We start from the raw sequence: 21,779 nt of genomic DNA on the forward strand, positions 1-21,779 counted from the left end.
TATTAGAAGTAGGTATTTTTAACTAGATTACTTATACATTTTACAACCGGTTTATAGTATTTCTAGCGTATCGAGCATTTGTGTGTATTGTACATTCTCATTGTTTTCTTGTCTTTGTTATTTTTAATCGTTATATAATGTAACTCAATGGATGACTGTTATTGGCCTTATTTTTATGTAAGCATTAATATGTCTTAGTTATATTTACGGCTGATGTTATCCTGAAAACCAATAAAATAAAATATATAAATAAAAAAATTCGTATATAAATAGGTGCTTAGGTTCAAGATTGTAGGTTGCAATTGCAAGTATAGTCAGTACCGTCTTTACCATAAGGGCCCACGGGGCCCGTGCCCAGGGCCCCCATCCTCAGGGGGCCCCGAAGGACAGACAGTAACAGTATACTCGTATTTGATTACCCATAATAAATAGAAGATCATAGTAGAAAATAGTTATTTGTACAACAAGAGATCAAAGTTTGATATTTCTTCGAGTGCTTATTTTGAGTCCCGCGCAAGCGAGAGATTCTATAATAGTCTAATTTAGAATCTTGAGCGTAGTAAGGGATTCAAAAGCGCACGAGATGTAAATAACTTTGATCTCGTGTAGTACTTGGCTATTGGCTTACTTTAGTTTCCAAAAGGGCCCCAAATTCTTATGGGCTTATTATTAACCGGCAACTAAAATATTAAACAGGAACTTTCACTGAGCATATAATAATATAGTTTGGCTGTGCATTAATATTTTAGCGCTAATAAATTTATATTAGCCTCAAATTTAAGCATCATATTATTAAAAAAACTGGCAACAAAATCAAGCCACCCAAAAAAATTATAGGGAATTTGAATTATGCATAGGTTTAAATTATTTAAAAATGGAGTATTTAAAGCTTATGTATATAGGTATCTTAGGTATTTTGTATAGGTACAGTCACCAGCAATAATATGTTACACAACGAAGGCCGCAAAAATATCTGACACGATCTTATTCGTAATACAATAAGTGCGCGTCACATATTTTTGCGGCCTTCATTGTGTAACATATTATTGCTGGTGACTGTACCTATACAAAATACCTAAGATACCTATATACATAAGCTTTAAATACTCCATTTTTAAATAATTTAAACCTATGCATACCTAAATAGTACTTTAAAATTGACAAATTTCCTAATCCACAAAACACCACAAATTTATTTACCAATGGTCAGTATATAGTCGAAATTCCTAATCATGAAACACCTACCATTATACCGTTAGGTCTTTAAATATTTAATTACTAATTTCAATAGTTATCACGGTGTTCTGCAAGAGTCAAACAAAAGATAGGTGCGACGACGAGCGAAGCGAGGAGAAGCGTGTTAGGTTGACCGTGTAGTGACCAAACAAAATATTTTAAAGGAATTTCATTTTTGAATTAATAGATAGCCGTTTTCTTTTTAATATGTGCTTCAATAATGGTCTCCAATATAATAATTCAGTTGCCAAATAAATATTTGGTACCTGCCTAAAAATAAACAAAAGCTGTAACGGCATTAAAATGTTGTCTCGTATTGATAGATTTTAAGGCGCCGTTTTTGTTGCCTATCTATTAATTTTAGTACCCATTTCTATTTTTTTAAACTACTCAAATTCGATTAATTAGTTGACCGTATAGTATAAGTATTCTGAGATAGTGAAAAGCTAAACACGTGTGTTAAGGGGCTACCCCACGCCAATGACCTTCGATCTGAATCCCTTAGTTTCCTAATGTTTTTTTTAGCTTATTATATTAACAGCAACGGCTTTAAGCAATATAGTATCCCATATTTACTTCAAAGTTCATTGTCTTCGAGATATTTGGTATCAAAGTTGAACAATTTTAGGCTAAAAAACTGGTCCGCTGGCCATAACTTTTGTGTTAATTAGTTTAAAATTAAAACCCTGGGCACGATTTTCGAGACGTTAAAGGCGAACCCAAGTATGTAGATTTCGTACAGTCACCTGCAATAATATGTAACACAACGGAGGCCGCAAAAATATCTGACAGGATCTTATTTGTAGAGCTATAAGAGCTTGTCACATATTTTTGCAGCCTTTGAAGAGTAACATATTATTCAGGTGACTGTACATGTAAGATCCTTCACTGCAAACTAGATACCTACGAAAAAAGTGTTTTTTTAGACAATGTTTAAAAAAATCATTAAAAAATAAGTATTAATTTTTTTCAAAATCCGGTGGACAAAACGGGAGATAAAAGATTGAAAAACCGATAACCGTTTGTCTTATAATTCTATCTGTAGTGCAAAAAAAGGAGATATGATTCAAAACTTGTCAAATATCGATGAAAACCTCAGGTAGCCCCTTAAGTTAAAAAGTCGACTACTTAACTGAATATTCATAGTCACCTAGTTTTGTTTTGCTTTTTCAAGTAAACGGCAAATGGTGGCCACATTTTGCCGTTTAGGTGATAAAGTCAAAAGTAAGTACATATTAGGTAATATATAAAACCAAAGAGAATAGGAGAGTTACTGTCATAGTAAAATTTGTAGTCACAATAAATTTACAGCCATCTACATATAACTAAAAATTACAATGTATAAAAATATCAAAAATTGTATATAAGTATAATATATTATATGAATTTATATTTTTATTCATTATTTTTTTAGAACGTCATGTCTTTGACCCATGTTCTTTCACTGATATGTGTTAAAACTGTTATTAAACTTATTAATATCGAACGGTGTCGCCGACGCCATCTACACGAGTATAGGCCAAAGGTACAGTCAGTAGCAGAAGTTGCTAAGAGGGCCAGGTGTTCTATGATCTTGATGCGACTTTATTGTTAAGAGAATAAGAGCATGTCAAGGTTATAGTCTGACAAAAAAGAGTAGAAATTAAAAAGTGGCAATAGTGTAGTGTCGTCCCGTTCTCTTATATAAATTGATTTGAAAGGGACGACACTACAGTATTGTCACTTTTTAGGGTTCCGTACCCATAGGGTAAAACGGGACCCTATTACTAAGACTCCGCTGTCCGTCCGTCCGTCCGTCTGTCACCAGGCTGTATCTCACGAACCGTGATCGCTAGACAGTTGAAATTTTCACAGATGATGTATTTCTGTTGCCGCTATAACAACAAATACTAAAAAGTAAAAACATACAACTAACGTGATTTTTGACCGAAGTTAAGCAACGTCTTGCGGGGTCAGTACTTGGATGGGTGACCGTTATTTTTTTTGCCGTTTTTTACATTATGGTACGGAACCCTTCGTGCGCGAGTCCGACTCGCACTTGCCCGGTTTTTAATTTCTACTGTTTTTTGTCAGATTGTAATTTTGAACACCTAGTCCGCTTAGGGTCGTGGTATTCCACATATCCAATTTCTTTGTCCAATGTGTATTGCGTCTCACATTTTGCTTTAATGAGAGAGTGAGACGCACTGACATTGTACAGGTGGAATACCACCCTTAGCAACGTCTGCTGCTGACTGTATGGCGCCTGGCGCCATCTATTCGAGTATAGATTTTTCTTGATATTCCCAGGCACGTTTTTTCCTTAGACTTTACTTGTCCTATTCGGAGCTACATTATATGTTTGGTCCGATAAATTCGTGTGTGGTGTGCCTATAAAAATTTTAAAATTACAGCCGCAGCGACATCTACCACCACTTACTGTAGCAAGCTAACGGGGTTACGAAGCAAATCTATCTTTTTGAGAAATGTCATGTCAACAATCTAATTAATTGAACTGACGCGAGATGGCGTTCATACAAAAGTCTGGGTACGGGTAGTCTTTGCTCTTTCCTGCGATGCCATTGCCAATGAAACAATACAAACGCAATGCTCTTTAAAGTATCCAACAGATGGCATTACTAGGTACAAAGCTGCCACTGTGTTAAGGCTTCGTCACACAGGCGCGTTTTCCAGGCGGGGCGTGAGCGGGGCGCGCCGCTTTTACATATAAAACGCTCACGCTCCGCTCACGCCCCGCCCAGAAAACGCGCCTGTGTGACGGCACCTTTAGGCGGTTATCACACTCACTGTCGTCTCATGTCGTTTGCGAAGGACGAAACGACGAATTCGCGAGCGGCAACGACGGTGCGGTTTACTCCGTATCTTCGGCAGAAGCTGTTGCGATGCTCGACGAATCGCCTTTATTAACAAAAATCCGTACGGTACCAGTGGGGAGACACTTCTCTCTTCGGGCAAACTCGGCTCCGTTCGGCTCAGCATAGCTCCGAGCAATTATTAGGGTTGGCACCACTTGACTTCCTTTTGCGTGATGAGATTAAGAGAATGAGTTGAATTTTGAAGACCCTAAATAGCTAAAAGGGATAGTGCCATACATTAGAAAGGGATAGCATGATTCGTCCCTGAATCGCTGTCAATCTTCGGTTTTTTAGGAAGTGTGCTTTATGGCTCCTCTACACGAATGGCCAACGCCGGCCAATCCAAGGGACGCAGCCATGCGGTAGACTGAGATAGCAATATCACTTGCTCCCTCTAATGCATAAATGCGTCCCTAGGATTGGCCGGCGTTGGCCATTCGTGTAGAGGAGCCATTATACGGTAGTACAATTATTTATTCTGTGACGATACAGTCACCAGAAATAATGTTTCACAACGAAGGCCGCAAAAATATCTTACACGATCTTATTTATATACTTAGAGCCATAAGAGCGTGTCACATATTTTTGCGGCCTTCATTGTTTAATGGCTCCTCTACACGATGGGCCAGCACCGGCCACTCCAAGGGACGCAGCCATGCGGTAGAATGAGATAGCAATATCACTTGCTTCCTCTAACACATAAATGCGTCCCTTGGAGTGGCCGGCGCTGGCCCATAGTGTGGAGGAGCCATTACATATGGCAGGTGACTGTACTATGGAGCTCGGGGTGGCATACCCTGCGCTGTGGCGCGCACGCCAATTATTCGTCCAAATGCACGAAGCGTCGTGGAATTCACACGGAGGACGGAGGCGGAGCCAATGTGTTACACCATGCAGTTTTTGTATACAAATCGAGATTCTACAGTACTAAGTTAAAAATCGCAGCACCGGACATCGCTCAGTGTGATAACCGCCTTATCTTGCGCGCGTATCTTGAGGCGATCGACCGGTCAACGCACTCGCCGCGACGACGCTGTGGGGTCTTATCTTTTTATTTTATACAGGATGGCCAAATAATAAGTGCATTCCCGTTGCTAGGGAGGTTTTGGGATCATACTGAGCAACTTTTACTATGGGACCAACCCCGAAATCAAGATCTGTTAAAAATATTGCTCGTCATAATATATTCCGCGGCTATATCACTAGCTATTTTTTATACTAAAATTATACTACTATTGTGTCTATGGTATACAGAGTAGCTATATACCTACAATTGAAAATAAAGGCAAATTTTATCATTTTTCGTTTTTTTTCTATAGTGCCAACTTTCCTTCCAAAGATTTGGCTGGGATCTGTCCTTGCTAATATTCTAATTTCCGTGTGGAGTTATCGAGGCATTTGCCCTTGACTTAGGGCTGATTTATGCCGGCTACACACGTAACTATAAATCGTAGCGATTAAGACGAAACAGGAGCTGAGTTTTAAATATTTTAGGTAAATATACCCGTCTCGCTAACGGAAGCGGCACCTAAAAGTAGTGCGATAAGGACAAGGCGAAAAATCCTGCGTAAAAATCTCAAAAATCGAGGTTTCGTACTCCTCTGTTTCCTCCTCCTAAACTTAACCAATCGTAACCAAATTTGGAAATCTAAATGATTATGAAATTATCTGTGTCGGACCGTTTTGCTTTTTTGGCTAATTGATATCAGTTTTGAATGCCACGCCTCTCATTGCGGCATAGTCAATTAGGCCATTTTGGCCATTTTTGAAGGGCTCTAGCGCCTTAAAAAACAAAAATATCAAAAAAAAGCAAAACGGTCCGACACAGATATTGACAATATTAATCTGTGTTGAAAAAATCATTGCTCTAGCTTCAAAAACCACGGAGGAAAACGAGGAGTACGTTTGTATGGAGAAATGACCACTCCCGTTGGCTCTTAAACTGTGCAGTCCGACTGTGCAGATAAATCGAACGTTCCTAGTGCCTCCACACGCCTCCGATATCGGCGTCGATCGAAGTTCTCCGCAGAAGCTCACGCAAGAAACATGTTATCCATGTCATCAAAGTTAATATGGTAGTTAAGTTTTCTTAAATTTTCTAATGTTCCGCGCAACTTTCTTATTTTTTTTCTGTCATAAGAAACTTCTCCTGACAATAACTAACATATAGACAGTCGCAAATCTTGTCAGTAGAAAAAGGCGCGAAATTCAAATTTTCTATGAGACGAAGTCCCTTCGCGCCTACATTTTTCAAATTTGCCGCCTTTTTCTACTGACAAGATCTGCTTGACCAACTTTAAGACTAAAAGAATTAGCGAAATTGGTCCAGCCGTTCACGCGCGATGCCGTGACCAAGAGAAATATGGATTCATTTTTATATTTTTCATTATTTACTTGAGGAACGAACGTGCGCACACAAGCAAGCTACGTGAAGTACTGCCGAAATGACCGATCACCATCCACACGCAACGATAAAACTGTGCAAACGCATCGACAACGATTTTTCTAATATAATTTGCAACTGCCGTGTGTATGACAACGATTTGTCATACACACGGCAGATAAAACTGCGCAAATCGGACTGCACAGTTTAATCGCTACGATTTATCGTTACGTATGTAGCCAGCATTAGACGGCACGCGAACTCGCATGCGATTTTAGTTACGTTGCGGACTGTTGGCTATGTCCAATTTAACCGATCGACCAAAACCCGCAATGTAATGAAACTCGCATGCGAGTTCTCTCATCGTCTAAATGAGCCCTTAAACATGTAAAATTCAATATAAAAACCACAATTTTTTGTTAACCCATTCGACGCTAAACCATGATGCGTTGTCCTAGCGCGCCTATGAAGCTACTTTCCTACATACCGGGGAAACTTTGCTACAGGCTACCACGTAGCGCTACAAACTTAGGTAAGCAGTGCATGAGTTGAGGATTAGAATCCGATTGCACCAACCACAAACAAAAGACTAATAAAACGTAACTACCTAATAAGTTCTTGTCTAATGAAATAATAAACTTTAGAAAACATAATTATGTGAAGTGTATTCATCCTTACGTGTCTTATAATGTAATCACATTTGCTAATAAAATCAAAAAAATATTATTAGAAATGGCCTGTTACACCATCGATGAATTTTTCGATAAAGTGTCATCGATCCACACACAAAATGTAAATATGTAAATTGTAAAGTCCATGTTTGCAGTAGGTATTTTAGTGTGAAATTTATTATTGGCATTTTTTGTCGCTGTGAAATATATTATTTATTGCATTTTTCTGATGTCTACATTGTATGTACTTTGATTTTTAATTTATAATTAATGAATTATGATTGACATATGTATTCTTGAAGTGTAATTAATTATCTTTATCAATAAAAATATGAATATGAATATTCCGATCGTTACTGCGATTATTGATGAAAATCTTATTAGAAATGACATTTTTCAGTGGTCATTTGGTTAATTTCAATACTTTGTGAGTTTTTTAAGTATACAACAACATGATTATGATTATTGTGTAATTCCAGAGAAAAGTGTGATAATGTCTCCGAGAAGTGTTTGTTTCATGATAAGACAAGTAAGAATGAATACACTTTACAGTCAGCTGCAGAGAAAGTGACCCCCATTTAATAGGTATAGCAATTAAACAAACCGTTCAGTGCATGTCGACTAGGCCTAGTATATAATAATATAGTGGTCTAGTCTAGTCGATGCACCTCACAGTAAGGATTTGGTAGATATATACTTTAATGGCGACAGAATATATAACACTGAATCCTAATGAGAACATTGTGTCCACTGAAAGCTCAGTTGTGTATTACTTAGTCGGCACATTTATGGCGAACCATTATAAACTAGCTGAATATGACTTAATATTACAATATTGACACGATAATTGAAAACCACAATTACTAAGTGAATTAAGAATGATTATATGAATTAAAAACAACTATATGAATATTACAACTCATTGTTCAAAATTGTCTGCTACATTCTATAATAATATAAACATACTTGAAAATCTTATCACTATTGTATGGTAATTATAATTACTTTGTAATAATAGTACTAACTTACAACAACACAAATAAAAGTCAAAGTATGTCATGTTCATTAAAATTATCATTATTATAGGTACCTACCTCGAAAATGATCATAATCTCGCGTTTATAGTTTTCTACTTCTTCATAAAGTTGCTTCCTGACACCTAAACTAGCGATACCCGGTCAAATACTTTCAAAAGTGATGTTGAGGTAAATCTCTGGTTATATTTAAAATAGACAAGGCCGCACGTAAAGTCTTGCGACGGTCACCCCCACTAATGACAGCGGCCCAGCTAGACTCGCCCCATATTATACACGCGATGATCTGAGGATGTGCAGTGATGGTGAGCATGGGTTACAGCATCGTGCGTACCTCTTTCCAGTTCTTGTGTCACACTGAAACAGGCTCTACTATCGACTCGTTTACGCAAGCCTCACTAACTTCTACATTTTTATTTAATTTAGCAGAATTTATATTATTTTTTGATAATCTATTCGGGATGCGTTTGATCAAAAAACCTCTTCAAACGAGTAGGTACATCGCTTATGAATAACAATCGTTTCCTAAACCATTAAACCTTATTATATTAAACCTTATATTTATTGTGAGACTAATGGCAGTGATGGTCAGCAGTTGTCGGGAGGGACGTAGTCAACCATTCCCCAAAAATTGTAAAATCAAAATATTACGTCAAATAAAATTTTGACCTTATTGTATACAGAGTTAACTATTATCGAATTCACGAGTGATCCAACGAATTATTTTCATTTTTCATCAACTCGCTCTTCCCTCCTAATCTACCGTAAACCGTATTTGGTTATGCTTATTTAATCATTATAATCCTATCTTTATCTATAAGTGATATATGAAATATCTTCAGACCTACTACAGACTTACAAGTATCATTTATTACACTAACATGAGTAATGTAGTACCGAGACTACCGACATAAATGAACAGCATTCAAATAAACCGTATGGAACTTGGTACAAGTTTTCATCCTACTACGATTAAAACCCCACAAGTTGCCACAATGACTATCAGTCCGGTATTATTTTGCAACCACATGACGTATAAAATATGTTAAATATCCAAAAACTTGCAAGGCGATTAATCGTGCTAGAATGTATTCTACAAATGAAGACGTCGTTCTGAGGCGGTAAGAAACTTGATCTTAAGCCTGTTTCAGTGGTTACTACAATAACGAAACCTTGGAAATAAGTACCTAAGTAATGTGCGAAAACAAATCGGCCATTTTAGGAGACAGGAGCTGGTGCTGATAGTCAGCATCTACATGTGTCATGCACGTCGAAACGAATGCGGTGGAATGTGGTGCATGAGCCGGCCTCGCGCCCAGTACCACACGGCCGACTCGTACGCTTAACAAATTATTCTTATCAAACAAGGGATTCTAATTCGTAAATATTAAAATTTGAGTACACATTCGTTCTTAATCTTAACAATTAATACAATATCAAAAACTTTATGGACTATGAATTACATAATAACATGAAAAACAGTCTTCCAGGCTTTTTCGTTTATCAAAAATTTGTAAATTGTAAATTTTTATTTGTAAAAACTGATAAAGTACAAGAATCTCAAAACAGTCTAATTATTTACCAGCTCGTTTCTAATCGACGAGCCGATGTTTATAATTTGATAATACTACCCAATTAACTACTAAACATCAGCCAATTTTTGGTATCAATATTTCTAGACTAAACATTGTAGCTTATTTAAAATATTTGAAATGCATAATGAGTGAGATGATAACGAAATAGATGTGTCGATGAGTAGGTGGATTGAGTATTGTTTGTGCTACAGCTAGACGGTCACTACGAGACGAGGGCCGGAGCGCGTGGCGCCGGCAAGGGCGACAGATTTCCTCAATAACCTAGTCTATTAGTCTATTACAGATCAATTACTTTACGGTTTCATGGATACTTATAAAACATTTCGTGGAGTATGAGTATTAATATTATTTACGTACGTATCCCTTATTACATATATAATTTATCTGAATAAAAAGATTATCTAATCCTGTAAGTACCTAAACAATCATATCAATATTACAATCTTAGAGCTTACTTTAGCCAATTTCCTATTGACACATGAAACGAATAGAAATACAATTTAATAATTACAAAAGATGTCAGTCACAATAAAAAGAGCGTTTAAAATCTTAGACAGGACAGATCGTTTATGTTCGAGATTACCTACACGACACGACATCGAGCGAACACATAATGTCAATGAAACATTAAAAGCACACTATATCGATTGGCGCACGGGCGTCCTCGTCAACGAAAAAACGGGAAAGACAAATGGATTTACACGCTTACAATATACAGGATGTATGCCGAGTCTGACTCTAGTGTATATGTATTCAACTGGTGTGGTCGCCATTTATTTATCTTCCGGCTCCTTCTGCTTCTTCTCCTCGGGCTCCTTCTCCACCTCCTTCTCCTTCTCGTCGCCCTACACAAACAATAACAATGTTGTATATCCTTTACCATATTAAAGCCGACCACTGACTAAAGGTGACAGTCCATTTCCAACGACAGCAGCACTACCATTCATTTTACTAGTAGTGCAGCTGCGGTCAGAAATGGAATGTTAAGGATGACTCCGGGGCGTCCGACTTGTCATTTTCTATGACGGCTGAACGGTGATCACGTGGTGCTTTCCATAGAAAACGAAGCTCCGGAATCTCCGGCCCGGTCTAACGTGAGTCATCATTTACCCTAACAGGCCGCCGGAAGATATCGGCCTGTCAGTTAAGGGGCCCACTGATTAACAGTCGGTCGGACGGTATCGGCCTGTCAATTTTGACGGTTCCGAACAAATGACAGGCCGATACCGTCCGGCGGACTGTTAATCAGTGGACCCCTTTAGAACAAAATTTTGACAGTTCCGAACTGACCGGCCAATATCGTCCGGCGGACTGTTAGTCAGTGGTCGGCTTAGCAACCAATTAAGCTTTGACCGCCAAAGACGTCAACTGACGCGCGCGGCTACAGCCCAATATCAACATTCGTGCAATTAGACAAAATTCAAGATGGCGCGCCGCGCACAATAGACGTGGCGTTCAAAGGGTTAAGAATAGCATTTTTACGGTTACGAGTTACTTTGTTTTGAACGTAACCGTCGCGTGCGCAACGAAATAGCTTAGGATAGAGGTGTGTCAAGTATCCCGCGTCATTTGATACTCATTGTACGGAACCGGTGCGTTCCTAGAATCCAAGACACCTACACTTATTTAGTAAGGCCGATACACCTATGTTTCAATAACAATGTAAGTAATGTACGAGTCTTTTGTGCTTGTCACCGTTAAATAATAGACGGGTATATGTTATTAAGGGAGGCGAATTGTGTTTAGTGTGAGAATAGGTACGGTAAACAGGTTGAGTGCGTTTTCGAATGTCACGTACGTCGATAATAATACATTACCATGCTTGTAATTTATAAAGATTAATATTTGTTTATTCTAGAGTAAGGACAAATACTTATGCTTTTTACTGATTCCTATCACCAGCTTTTCAGAAATTTTAGTGAGGTTAACTCGGGTTAAAGGCAACATTTCAGTCTTGGGCTGTTGACGCTTTCATATGTGTGCCCTTGGTTAACAATCTGCTACTGTAACGTACCTTGCCCTTTTCAGGTTCATCAGAGAGTGGCTGTTTCTCGGCGGGCCCTGTGCCCTCCTTGGTCTCCTTGGTGTCCTTGACGGGCTTGGGTAGGTGCGCGTTAAGGTCGAGCGTGGTGCAGATGTCGTCCCAGTCGTGGAACGCGCGCTCCTTGATGCGCGACACGAGCCCCACGAGGTTCGGGAAGCTGTCGTTCATGGCGTCGCGCAGCGGGTGGGCGACCTCCTTGTCGATGAAGTTCAGTTGAGCGAGGTTGGAGAATGCAACGACGTCCAGCTGTGGAGGATAATAATCATAAATCAGTCACATGTGACCAGTGTCAATGGTATCAGTGCGAACGGGTTGCGCCAGGCGAGCAGCGCACCCAACAATCGGTCACACTCTTGAACGAATTGGCTGACCAATGTCCATCAACCAAAACTTGTAGATACCTTTCATGACTCAGCAAACATGTTTAGTAAGCCTAACCTATTCATTTTTAAATGGATGTTCATGTGATCATATATTACTATAAGTCTTAAGCTGATTGGTTCTGTTAACTTATTGTTATTGAATAAATAATCTTATCTTATACTCAAAATCAGTTCCACAGGTTATAAGCGATCTTAGTAGTAAGCAGCCCTAGCATAGCCTTTCAGCCCTAGATTCTACACTGTAAACCCTACTACCGTGTCCTAATCCCGAGACACGCCGATTGTCGACCGAATACTAAAAAAGCTCCCACGTCATAATGCTCTATTTGGTCTCTATGAATGAGTGTATTAGCGCTATTCATCCATTTTCTACTTTCACGTGGTCTACTAAAATTAGTAGATCAGAACATTGTGTTTAAGTCGCAGATGAAGTGACACTATCGCGACGCGATATCATTACAGTGATCAAAGGATCGTGATGTAGGCATTAACTTAGACTGTATTACCCCAATTACGTCGCAGACGCTGAAGGAGGTCTTGTCTTGTCTACAGATCTTACCAATAGGTCTCGCAATGAAGAGGCGTTGAAACGAATGATGTATTCATTCATTCAAATGTGCCTGATTGCTAATTATTAATTAAAAATGTCATTCTCCCACTTGTTTCCATTAAATAAATATCTTCGTTTATGGTAATTACGTAAATATAAACTTACTTGCCGAAAAATGCATGCTCTTTTATTTATTGGACATTTAAAAGATTAAACCAACTAATTACATTACAACATTTTACACTTTAATAATATATGTTTCAACGCGTTATAAATAATCTAATCTTATTCTATAGACACTTATTGCAATGGGTTATAATATTTTAATCATATTTATTTAATGAACATTGCCACATCGCGACTAAATAAATAGTTCTCGGAAGTAATAACGGGACGCTTAGCTAAGGACGTGTTTATCTTACAAGCACCGATTAAGAGACTATTCAAACAAAGACTGAATTGTATCGAGACATTTTCCGGGCACAGTCATGGAAGATAAGAGGGTCGTTTAATGAGTTGACAATTTTAGTAAAGCTACTACATACAAATATAAATCTTTCAAGGAATTACTGTTAGTACAACACAACGAATGTTGGGTTATTCCCACTTGTTACCACCAAGTTACCAGTGGTAACAACTGCGAGAGAGAAATATTCCCAGGATTTACCACCAACTCGCTTTTGAGGTAACTATTAAGTCTATTTTTTTATTCGGTAGATTAAAATGACATTTCATACTATGAAATGTTATTTTATGTTCATACTAGGATATGTCATTTTAGTCTACCAAATAAAAAAAAAGACTTTAGTTAACTTGTAAGCGAGTTTTCAACTATTAATAATACGTTTTAATTACCATACCTCTCCCATACAACTTATTATTTAATAGCGATCCGTCGACGTTTTACTAACGGCTTCGCACGGGTTACATTACACAAAACCTTAATAAATTGTACACCTAAACTTTCCTCAAGATTCTAAAGAATCATTCTATGATAGTTGAACACCGCACGAAAATCCGTTCAGCAGTTTTTGAGTTTATCGCGAACATACATACACACAAATAGACAGACGCGGCGGAGGACTTTGTTTTATAAGGTGTAGTGATTAAGTAAGGAAATTGATGTATGTAGTAAGCACTCTTAAGCTCGCTTGTTTCTGTATGTCAGTAGTTACCATCAAAATTTTGTCAGTGTTCAACATATTTTCCTTCACGAAAGATCGAAATGAAGTAGGTAGTGTACGGCTGTATAGGTATCGGTTGGATTGAAAGTATGTATATACATATATACAATTACGTAATATATATATATAGTCCTCATCGATTTCGATGACGGCGACCTCAGTAATTAAGGATTACGCCTTTTATAGGCCCGAATGTGGCTGGCCAGGCCGAACTTGGTCTTAGAGACTCTTCTGCAGGTGTTACAATAGAGGTGTTGGGGGTGTGAAAGTATGTATAAAGCAAGCAGACTAGTCACGCACCAGGGTGGGTTCGTCGCCGAAGAAGAAGGGCCTGTCAGACAGAAGGTCAGCCAGCACGCGCAGGTCGTTCTTGCCAAACTCGATGATCTCCTCCTGGCTGTGTACGCCGATGCCGTGGGCCTTCGCCTTTTTCATACCCTGGAAATATATATAACACCACGTAAACTTTAGGTACAAACAGCAACACTCCTAACTGTACATCGGTGGACCTTATTACAAAAGGCATAAGGTCCACCGATGTACAGTTAACAGTGTGAGCCTATATATAGGTATACATTTTAATGCAGACACGATTTATATTTTTTTATAAAATATAAAATACTTAACTGAAATACGTATATACTTGCAAAACTTTTCGAACAACAAATACAAAAAAGTAACTTTAATACACTCGGATAAATTCGAACTGTTAAATGACAATATTGAAAATTAGATCGGTATTTTTTCTATAGGTATGCAACTGTAAGAATTAAAATTACCTTGCGGCCAGACGTGAGCTTGTAGCAGAAGTTAAGGATGGGGTTCGGCAGGCGGGTGTTGAGCGCATTCTGCAGGTTGATCTGGTAGCCCTTGATGACACTGTCGGGGTACTTGGCGCGCCACCACAGCAGCACCCACGACAGGTGGTTCTCGATCATGGATATCATGGCGTGCGACAACACCCGCTGCTCCGGCGTCAGCGCTGTGTGTAAAGCAAATAGGTCAGGTGCTGCGAGTCTCTTGCACTCACGCTGCATGCGCTCCGGAATGCACATGCGCGTCGTGCCTGATAAATCTAGGATTCTAGGTCGCCCGGGCTCTCGATCCCGATTTTCATATGACAAAGAACCTTGCACGCAAGGTACGATGACCCTAGATAGTATTATAAGCATTTTTTCCTGAACGTACCTATTAAAGTATACATTACTGGGCAACTCATGAATGCAAGGGTTATCAAATAACATTGTAACAGGAGCCTTGCAACTCTACTGCGACGGCTCTACATGTGCGATATAAATAAGTGATGAGGTAGGTAATGATAAGGCAGTGCGTACCCGCATCGAGATCCTTGTTGAATTTCTCAGAAAGATCTTTGATGATGAAAGTGCTGTCGGCAATCTCTTCACCATTCAACTCCACGAACGGCAGTTGCCCCTTTTTGGAACGGAATTTCGCCTTGTGATCCACGTTCTGAAACAAACATTCAAAATTTATGGTTAAAGATTAGTGATAATAACACACAACACATATAACACTCCATTCGTTCGTCGCAACGCTAATATTTACAAATAAAGGTTATTTGTTTATATGTAACTAGAGTGCGAACGGTACGATAAGCTTTGTGTGTTTACACCACGACATATTCTAAGAATAGTTAGCTTGATAGGACTCTACCCTTAGCACAAACAACCGACAACAACAACAACAAAACTGTTATATAGTACCTACTCGATTTTATCGACAAAGTTTAATTACATCAGGGGTCGTGTACATAACTAAAACTAGTACTAGATCTAGAAACAAAACTTAAGTTTGAATGGAAAGTCAATATTGTAAGCAATTCCATAAATAACATTAACCTGTCAGGTTAAAACTCTAACTCTACATGCTGTTATTAAAATTCATTAAATTCAACCTCTCTAAATAAGAGTTACCGTGATACAGATAGCAATACAAAAGCAGCAGGGCAGAGAAGTACTTTTTAATAGAAGGCATGCACGCGGGAATTCTCAGGCTCTTTCTATAAGTAACAGCTTTGTCTGTGGTCATGCTTATCGCGCGCGATAACAACAAAATGAAACAATGTTCAGTTTCTGACAAAGCTAATAGTAAGACAGCAAACGCTTTGTCAGGTCATTATCGCTTGAAATACGGCCATCATGTTGTGATAAACATCCGTTTTTGAAAATAAGTAGAAATTTAAAATAAATCATTTTCATCGAATGAATCGGTTCTGAGCCTTGTGTTGCTTGCAAGCTTTTTTCTTGGCTTTTGGAGTGTTTAACTATTAATGTAAATGCATAGTTGTGGCAGTAAGTAGTTATTGGTAGAATATGGAACAGTTACAATTTTAACCTAATTTTATGTCGGTTCATAATTCAGTCTCAAAAAGGGTGAAGTTTCTATGGGTGTTCGGTGTTAAACAAGTCCCTCAGAGCTTAATAAATAGGTGTAGAGTTTCAACTTACGCTTCGCCAGCGTCAAACAAAAGCGTCCAAATTACACCCCAATAGCCACCCTATCTCAACAACTGCGACATCCACCCACGGCCATGCTCGCTGTCATTTTTGTCGAGTTTTGTCCTCTCGTTGTCGAGTTCAGCGCCGGCTACGGCCCGTGTAAACGCAAATTGCGACTGAAAATAGCAATAGCAACCTATTTTTGTGTGGATTTCCAATTTTACAACGTCACGTGCTGTTTGCTTTTGTTTGTGGCAGCTTTAATTGTCATCGGTTGTTACGGCGATGATAGTTATGGCCTGTTTATTTACACTTGATTAATGTTTCTTTATTGCGAGTTCATACATTTGCTATTCAAATAGCAAATCTATGAACTCGCACTAAACACTAATCAATGTGTAAACAGGCCCTTCCTCGAGAAATAAAACTACCCACATACAAAAATTACACTAAAATCTCAGTCTCCCGTTGACCACGAACGATGTAAACGGCTCGAAACGACGGTAGACTATGTATTTAAGTACGCGATATAATCCCTTTAAATAGCCTTAAGGATGACTCACGATAGACCGAGCCGGGCCCGTGCCGAGGCGTCCGACACGTCATTTTCTATCGGTGATCGGTATCGGCTGATCGGTGATTACGTGGTGCTTACCATAGAAAACGAAGCGCCGGAAGTTCCGGCCCCGCCCCGGCCCGGTTCAGCGTGAGTCATCCTTTAGATATGTTCACTTGGTCCTTAACTATCATATTAGTACCTATTTATTTTAATTTACAATACAATTGCTTAGTAAGGTGAATGTTAGAACATACTTATTGTACCTACGTCCTACACAGAGTACTTAGTAGTTCATATACATTTTTGAATATAACACTTATTATATTTTTTTTTAAATGACTTGAATGCAGGTTTTATTGTATTCGTTGCATCATTCCGTTTTTTTAGGCATTTAATATTTCGGGTCCAGTCCCCGCGAAGTTTACGTGATCCATAAGGTCTGTTAGATTTTCTATAACTGAATACTGATATAAATTGTGTCACTTGATGTTGTGTTATGATGGATGATGATGATGGTGATGAATGTGAAGATGTTTTGGAGGATAGGTGATGAGATGGATTTATGTGCCGTTAAGGAGTACTTATGTCAAAGTTTGTTTTGGACGGTTGTTAGATGGTAACGGTGTGTTAGGGAGTTCAAGACTTAGGTTTGGGTGCTCCAGATTGCAATCAACACCAATTTAAAAAAGCAGCAGTTAAATAAGTTTCGTGGTTACATCACATTTACTAACTATTACTAAGACTCCGCTGTCCGTCCGTCTGTCACTAGGCTGTATCTCACGAACCGTGATAGCTAGACAGTTGAAATTTTCACAGATGATGTATTTCTGTTGCCGCTATAACAAATACTAGAAAAGAACGGAACCCTCGGTGGGCGAGTCCGACTCGCACTTGTCCGTTTTTTTTATATCTTAGCAACGCTTATAAATTTACTAATGTAATTTTGGTTTTTTTAAGTTGTATATACATATTGTTGACTTTTTACTTTATATGATATTTATATGAGTCTATAACAATAACAATGTTATCCCCGGGAAGGAATGAGTCGATCAGTCGAATGACGTGGCAACAACAGGTTGTCACAATAATCGACATTCAACACAGCAGTTAAAGACTAATAAAGGGCTATAAGTGTAAGGGAACGGTATTCGAGTTCGGACAAAGCAAGAGCCGCGAGGGGGGAGGCGAGAGGCGCGTGGCGTGCCCCCGGCGCCGGGGGGTGCGGCGTTTATCTGCCCGCGTAGCTATGGCAACGGGCTCCAGACGAGCGGGGAGAGCAGCTGTATTGATTTCGACTGGCGAGGTTCAGCGGCCGGCTACCCTCCCGCCCCGCCGAGGCCATCCGCCCCCACTCGTCCCGCTATACTCTGCCGCACAGACCTAGCCCCAATCTGTCAATTCGAGTGACAACCCTATTGACTTGTAATATTTATGTACACGCATACATTTCGGATTTGCACGGCTAATCGGGTACCTTATTAAATTTAGTTTTAATTTCCATTACTGAAACTACTTTTGTTTCATTCGTGACAGGTGTAAAAAAAAACCGGAAAAGTGCGAGTCGGTCGCACTACAAAAAAATTAAGTAAAATACAGTAAGCTACAGTAAAATACAACTGCAACTACCAATTCAAACTAACGTGTTACAATTACTTAGAGATGTATATGGTCTCTTAATGTCGAATTACATAAAAAAAAACTATAATAATATATAAAAAAAATACAGATAAACACAAAAAAAATCTATAATATTTAGAGGTATAAATGTCTCTAGGCGTCAGAACTATAAGATTATATAGTTTATCAAATTATCCTTAGATATGTATAGGGTCTCCAAGAGTCAAAATCCTGTATAATTAACACATTCATCAGAGAAAAGAAACATACGAGAGCAGAATGAGGCATACCGACAACTTACGAGGACTAATGTTCCACTTTTCAAAGTTGCCAAGTTCGTTCCCCTCGCCGTGAATAACTGCGGCTTTAAACTTGTCATGCCTGATTTTAACAAATGTATTCTTCGGTAGCTATTTATAATTAAATTATGCTTTATTTAAATATAATAAAATTACGGAAATAAATGGCTACTTAATAATTTACCACCACTCTTATAAAATAATTAGACAATATAATTATTAAAGTTGGCCTAAAATAAAAACAAATATTAATAGGTACATAACATACTTGTATCCTGCATCTCCGTTCACTTTATTGAGTAAGTGGGTAAGTGACCCGCATCTAACTGAATGATTTGTTGCTGCTCGTAGTTGGTCTAAGCTAACAATCAAGCCATTAAGTTGAGGATTGAACAAGCGGGACGAGTATCATTGATAAAAGCCCGACGCCACACCATCCGAACATAAAGCTAAGTATCTACTTGCCGGCTTTATTGATAAGTACACGTTATTGGACAACACGAAGCCTATCGGGGTTATTTAATTTGTCTTTTTAGTTTTTGTTGCATCTATAAGTGTAGTTTTGTACTATTAGGTAATTGCTTTGGGTGAAAACGACAAATACAAAATGGGACCTTCAAATATTCGTTTCTTAAAAAAATACCTGTAGTTTGTACCTATATGAGGTTTTTCGAGCTTGCGGTTCGGCACTAATTTTAGTTCCACCCACGCTGAAACAACCTCACTTGCGCTGTCCGAGTAGCAACAGCTAACGTGACGTCACCCATTGAACTCATGGCGCCAAGGGTGGAAACCGGGGCGGTGGGTGAAACACTTTGTTTCAGTCCAATGCCTTGTAGGCTGTGACAACAGTGAAACTGGACCCACAACACAACTAGTGACGGGCAGTTCCCTGGAATGTTTCCTTTGGGTGCCTATAGATGATTTCAGGAGAGATGGCAAAAAATGGTTCAAACGTCATGTCACTGTGTAAATGTCAACATGTACCTACATACGTTTTTCACGGGAAAGAAAGGAATTACTTTTATTAGGATTTTAACCACTCACTTGCTTTTGGTAACTGTAGCTACCAGCTGTCACCCTTATTTTATTATAATAATAGAGGTCACTGAAAAATATCAAGCATGTGAGTGGTTATGCAAGTAAAATATATATACGAGTATACCAGCGCATTTCAATTACTTAGATATGGATAAGAAAATTAAATTTGACGGAAAGATTTTGCTCTCATGGAGTTCTCATTTCGTGTACAAGCCGTGTTTTCACACCGACAACGCAATCCAGAAAATTACGGAAAAATATTACGTAACTAATTTAGCTGTTTCGCTTAGTGTGCAAACGAGGTTATAATATCATTCACTTATTCGATCCATTCGTGCCAGCTCTCCTGAAATCACTCATATATTTTTTCGCAGAGATCGGGAATTAATTGGATGTCAGTTGCGAACGCGTTATTTCGTTTTGATAGAACATGCGGTTAATGTCAAGACAAGACACTTCACCAACTTCGTTGCTTAAATTGAGGCATGTATTCAGGGCATTATCTAAGAAAAGGGACCTTATTGTCAATGGCGCACAGCGTCGCGCGGCATTCTATTTATATCGGAACATCGTTAATAATGGCGCAAGCGCCATCGACAATAAGGTCCCTATTCATAGATAACGTCACATTTATGCTAGACACAAGATCTGTATGTCTACAGAAATTGTGTATGTTAACTGCACATTTAAGAATAACATATAATATACATTTTAAGTATGGTATATAAAGGTCTTGTCTTGGTCTTGAATCAAACTCACTTCCAGTAGATATTTTCATATATTATTAGTGAAATTAAGAAAATCAACAGGACAATGTTTTACAGCAAAAACGTCAATCCTCCCTCCGAATTATCTGTCAGGCTCTCATTAAAAAAATAATATATAGTATTGCCATATCAAAATGACGTTACCCGGTTTGACATAGAGTTGTCATATCAAAATCTAATAACACCCTTGAACATACATACAGAGATATAGTACAGAATTAGTATTAGCTGTTATACATATTGTTATCATTATGAACCTTACAGCTCGGCCGTCCTTTTTTAAAGTGGGGTCCTCCCCATATAATTAAAGAGAAAAACAAGTTCCATTAAAATTGCAACATTAACACATTAAATATTCAAACAAAACAAAACAAGGGAACTTCACATTTTGTAAATCTAATTACACAGTCTGTTGTGATCTACGACCATCTGTGCGGTGTTAATTGCTTAACACCATTCGTTTCTGCACTGATCACTTACAATCTAAATAACAACAATAATAACATTACTAATCTCATTAAACTATGTTGTGATCTACGATCATCTGTGCGGTGTTAATTGCTTAACGCCATTCGGTTCTGCACTGATCGCTCACAAACTAAATAATAACAATAATAACACTACCAGTCTCATTATAATCTGTTGTGATCTACGACCATCTGTGCGATGTTAATTGCTTAACACCATTCGGTTCTGCACTGATCGCTCACAAACTAAATAACAACAATAAGAACACTACCAGTCTCATCATAATATGTTGTGATCTACGACCATCTGTGCGATGTTAATTGCTTAACACCATTCAGTTCTGCACTGATCGCTCACAAACTAAATAACAACTATACTAGTCTCATCAACTCATCACAGTAAATAGCCATATGTGCAGTATTAATTACATAATACCATTCATTTCTGCACTGAATATAGTCTAATCACTAAACATCCTCAAGAAACAATATAACAGCAATATCTTTCATTATTTTTCATATTAGGTTACTTATTATTGTTTTTCTTTTTGTTAATCCTTCTATGTTCAGTATAATAACGTTAACTTTAATCAGTCTCACTTGAGTTACAATTATCTTTATCATTCATATCACTA

At 38.3% G+C, this 21,779-nt stretch overlaps 1 protein-coding gene across 1 annotated transcript in view; it reads right to left on the bottom strand.

Moving 5' to 3' along the window:
* Window positions 1-7,826: 7,826 nt before the first annotated feature.
* LOC134803966 (failed axon connections) overlaps window positions 7,827-21,779 on the bottom strand; it is a 54,218-nt gene continuing 40,265 nt past the window's right edge. The window contains exons 2-6 of the mRNA XM_063776809.1: window positions 15,270-15,405; window positions 14,715-14,917; window positions 14,236-14,373; window positions 11,789-12,064; window positions 7,827-10,619 (exon numbers count right to left, since the gene is read on the bottom strand). Of these exons, the coding sequence (XP_063632879.1) occupies window positions 10,548-10,619; window positions 11,789-12,064; window positions 14,236-14,373; window positions 14,715-14,917; window positions 15,270-15,405 (825 nt within the window). The 3' untranslated portion in view covers window positions 7,827-10,547. The remainder of the gene's footprint in view (window positions 10,620-11,788; window positions 12,065-14,235; window positions 14,374-14,714; window positions 14,918-15,269; window positions 15,406-21,779) is intronic.

Source organism: Cydia splendana, chromosome Z, assembly GCF_910591565.1.
Source record: "Cydia splendana chromosome Z, ilCydSple1.2, whole genome shotgun sequence".
Classification (NCBI taxonomy): Eukaryota; Metazoa; Arthropoda; class Insecta; order Lepidoptera; family Tortricidae; genus Cydia; species Cydia splendana.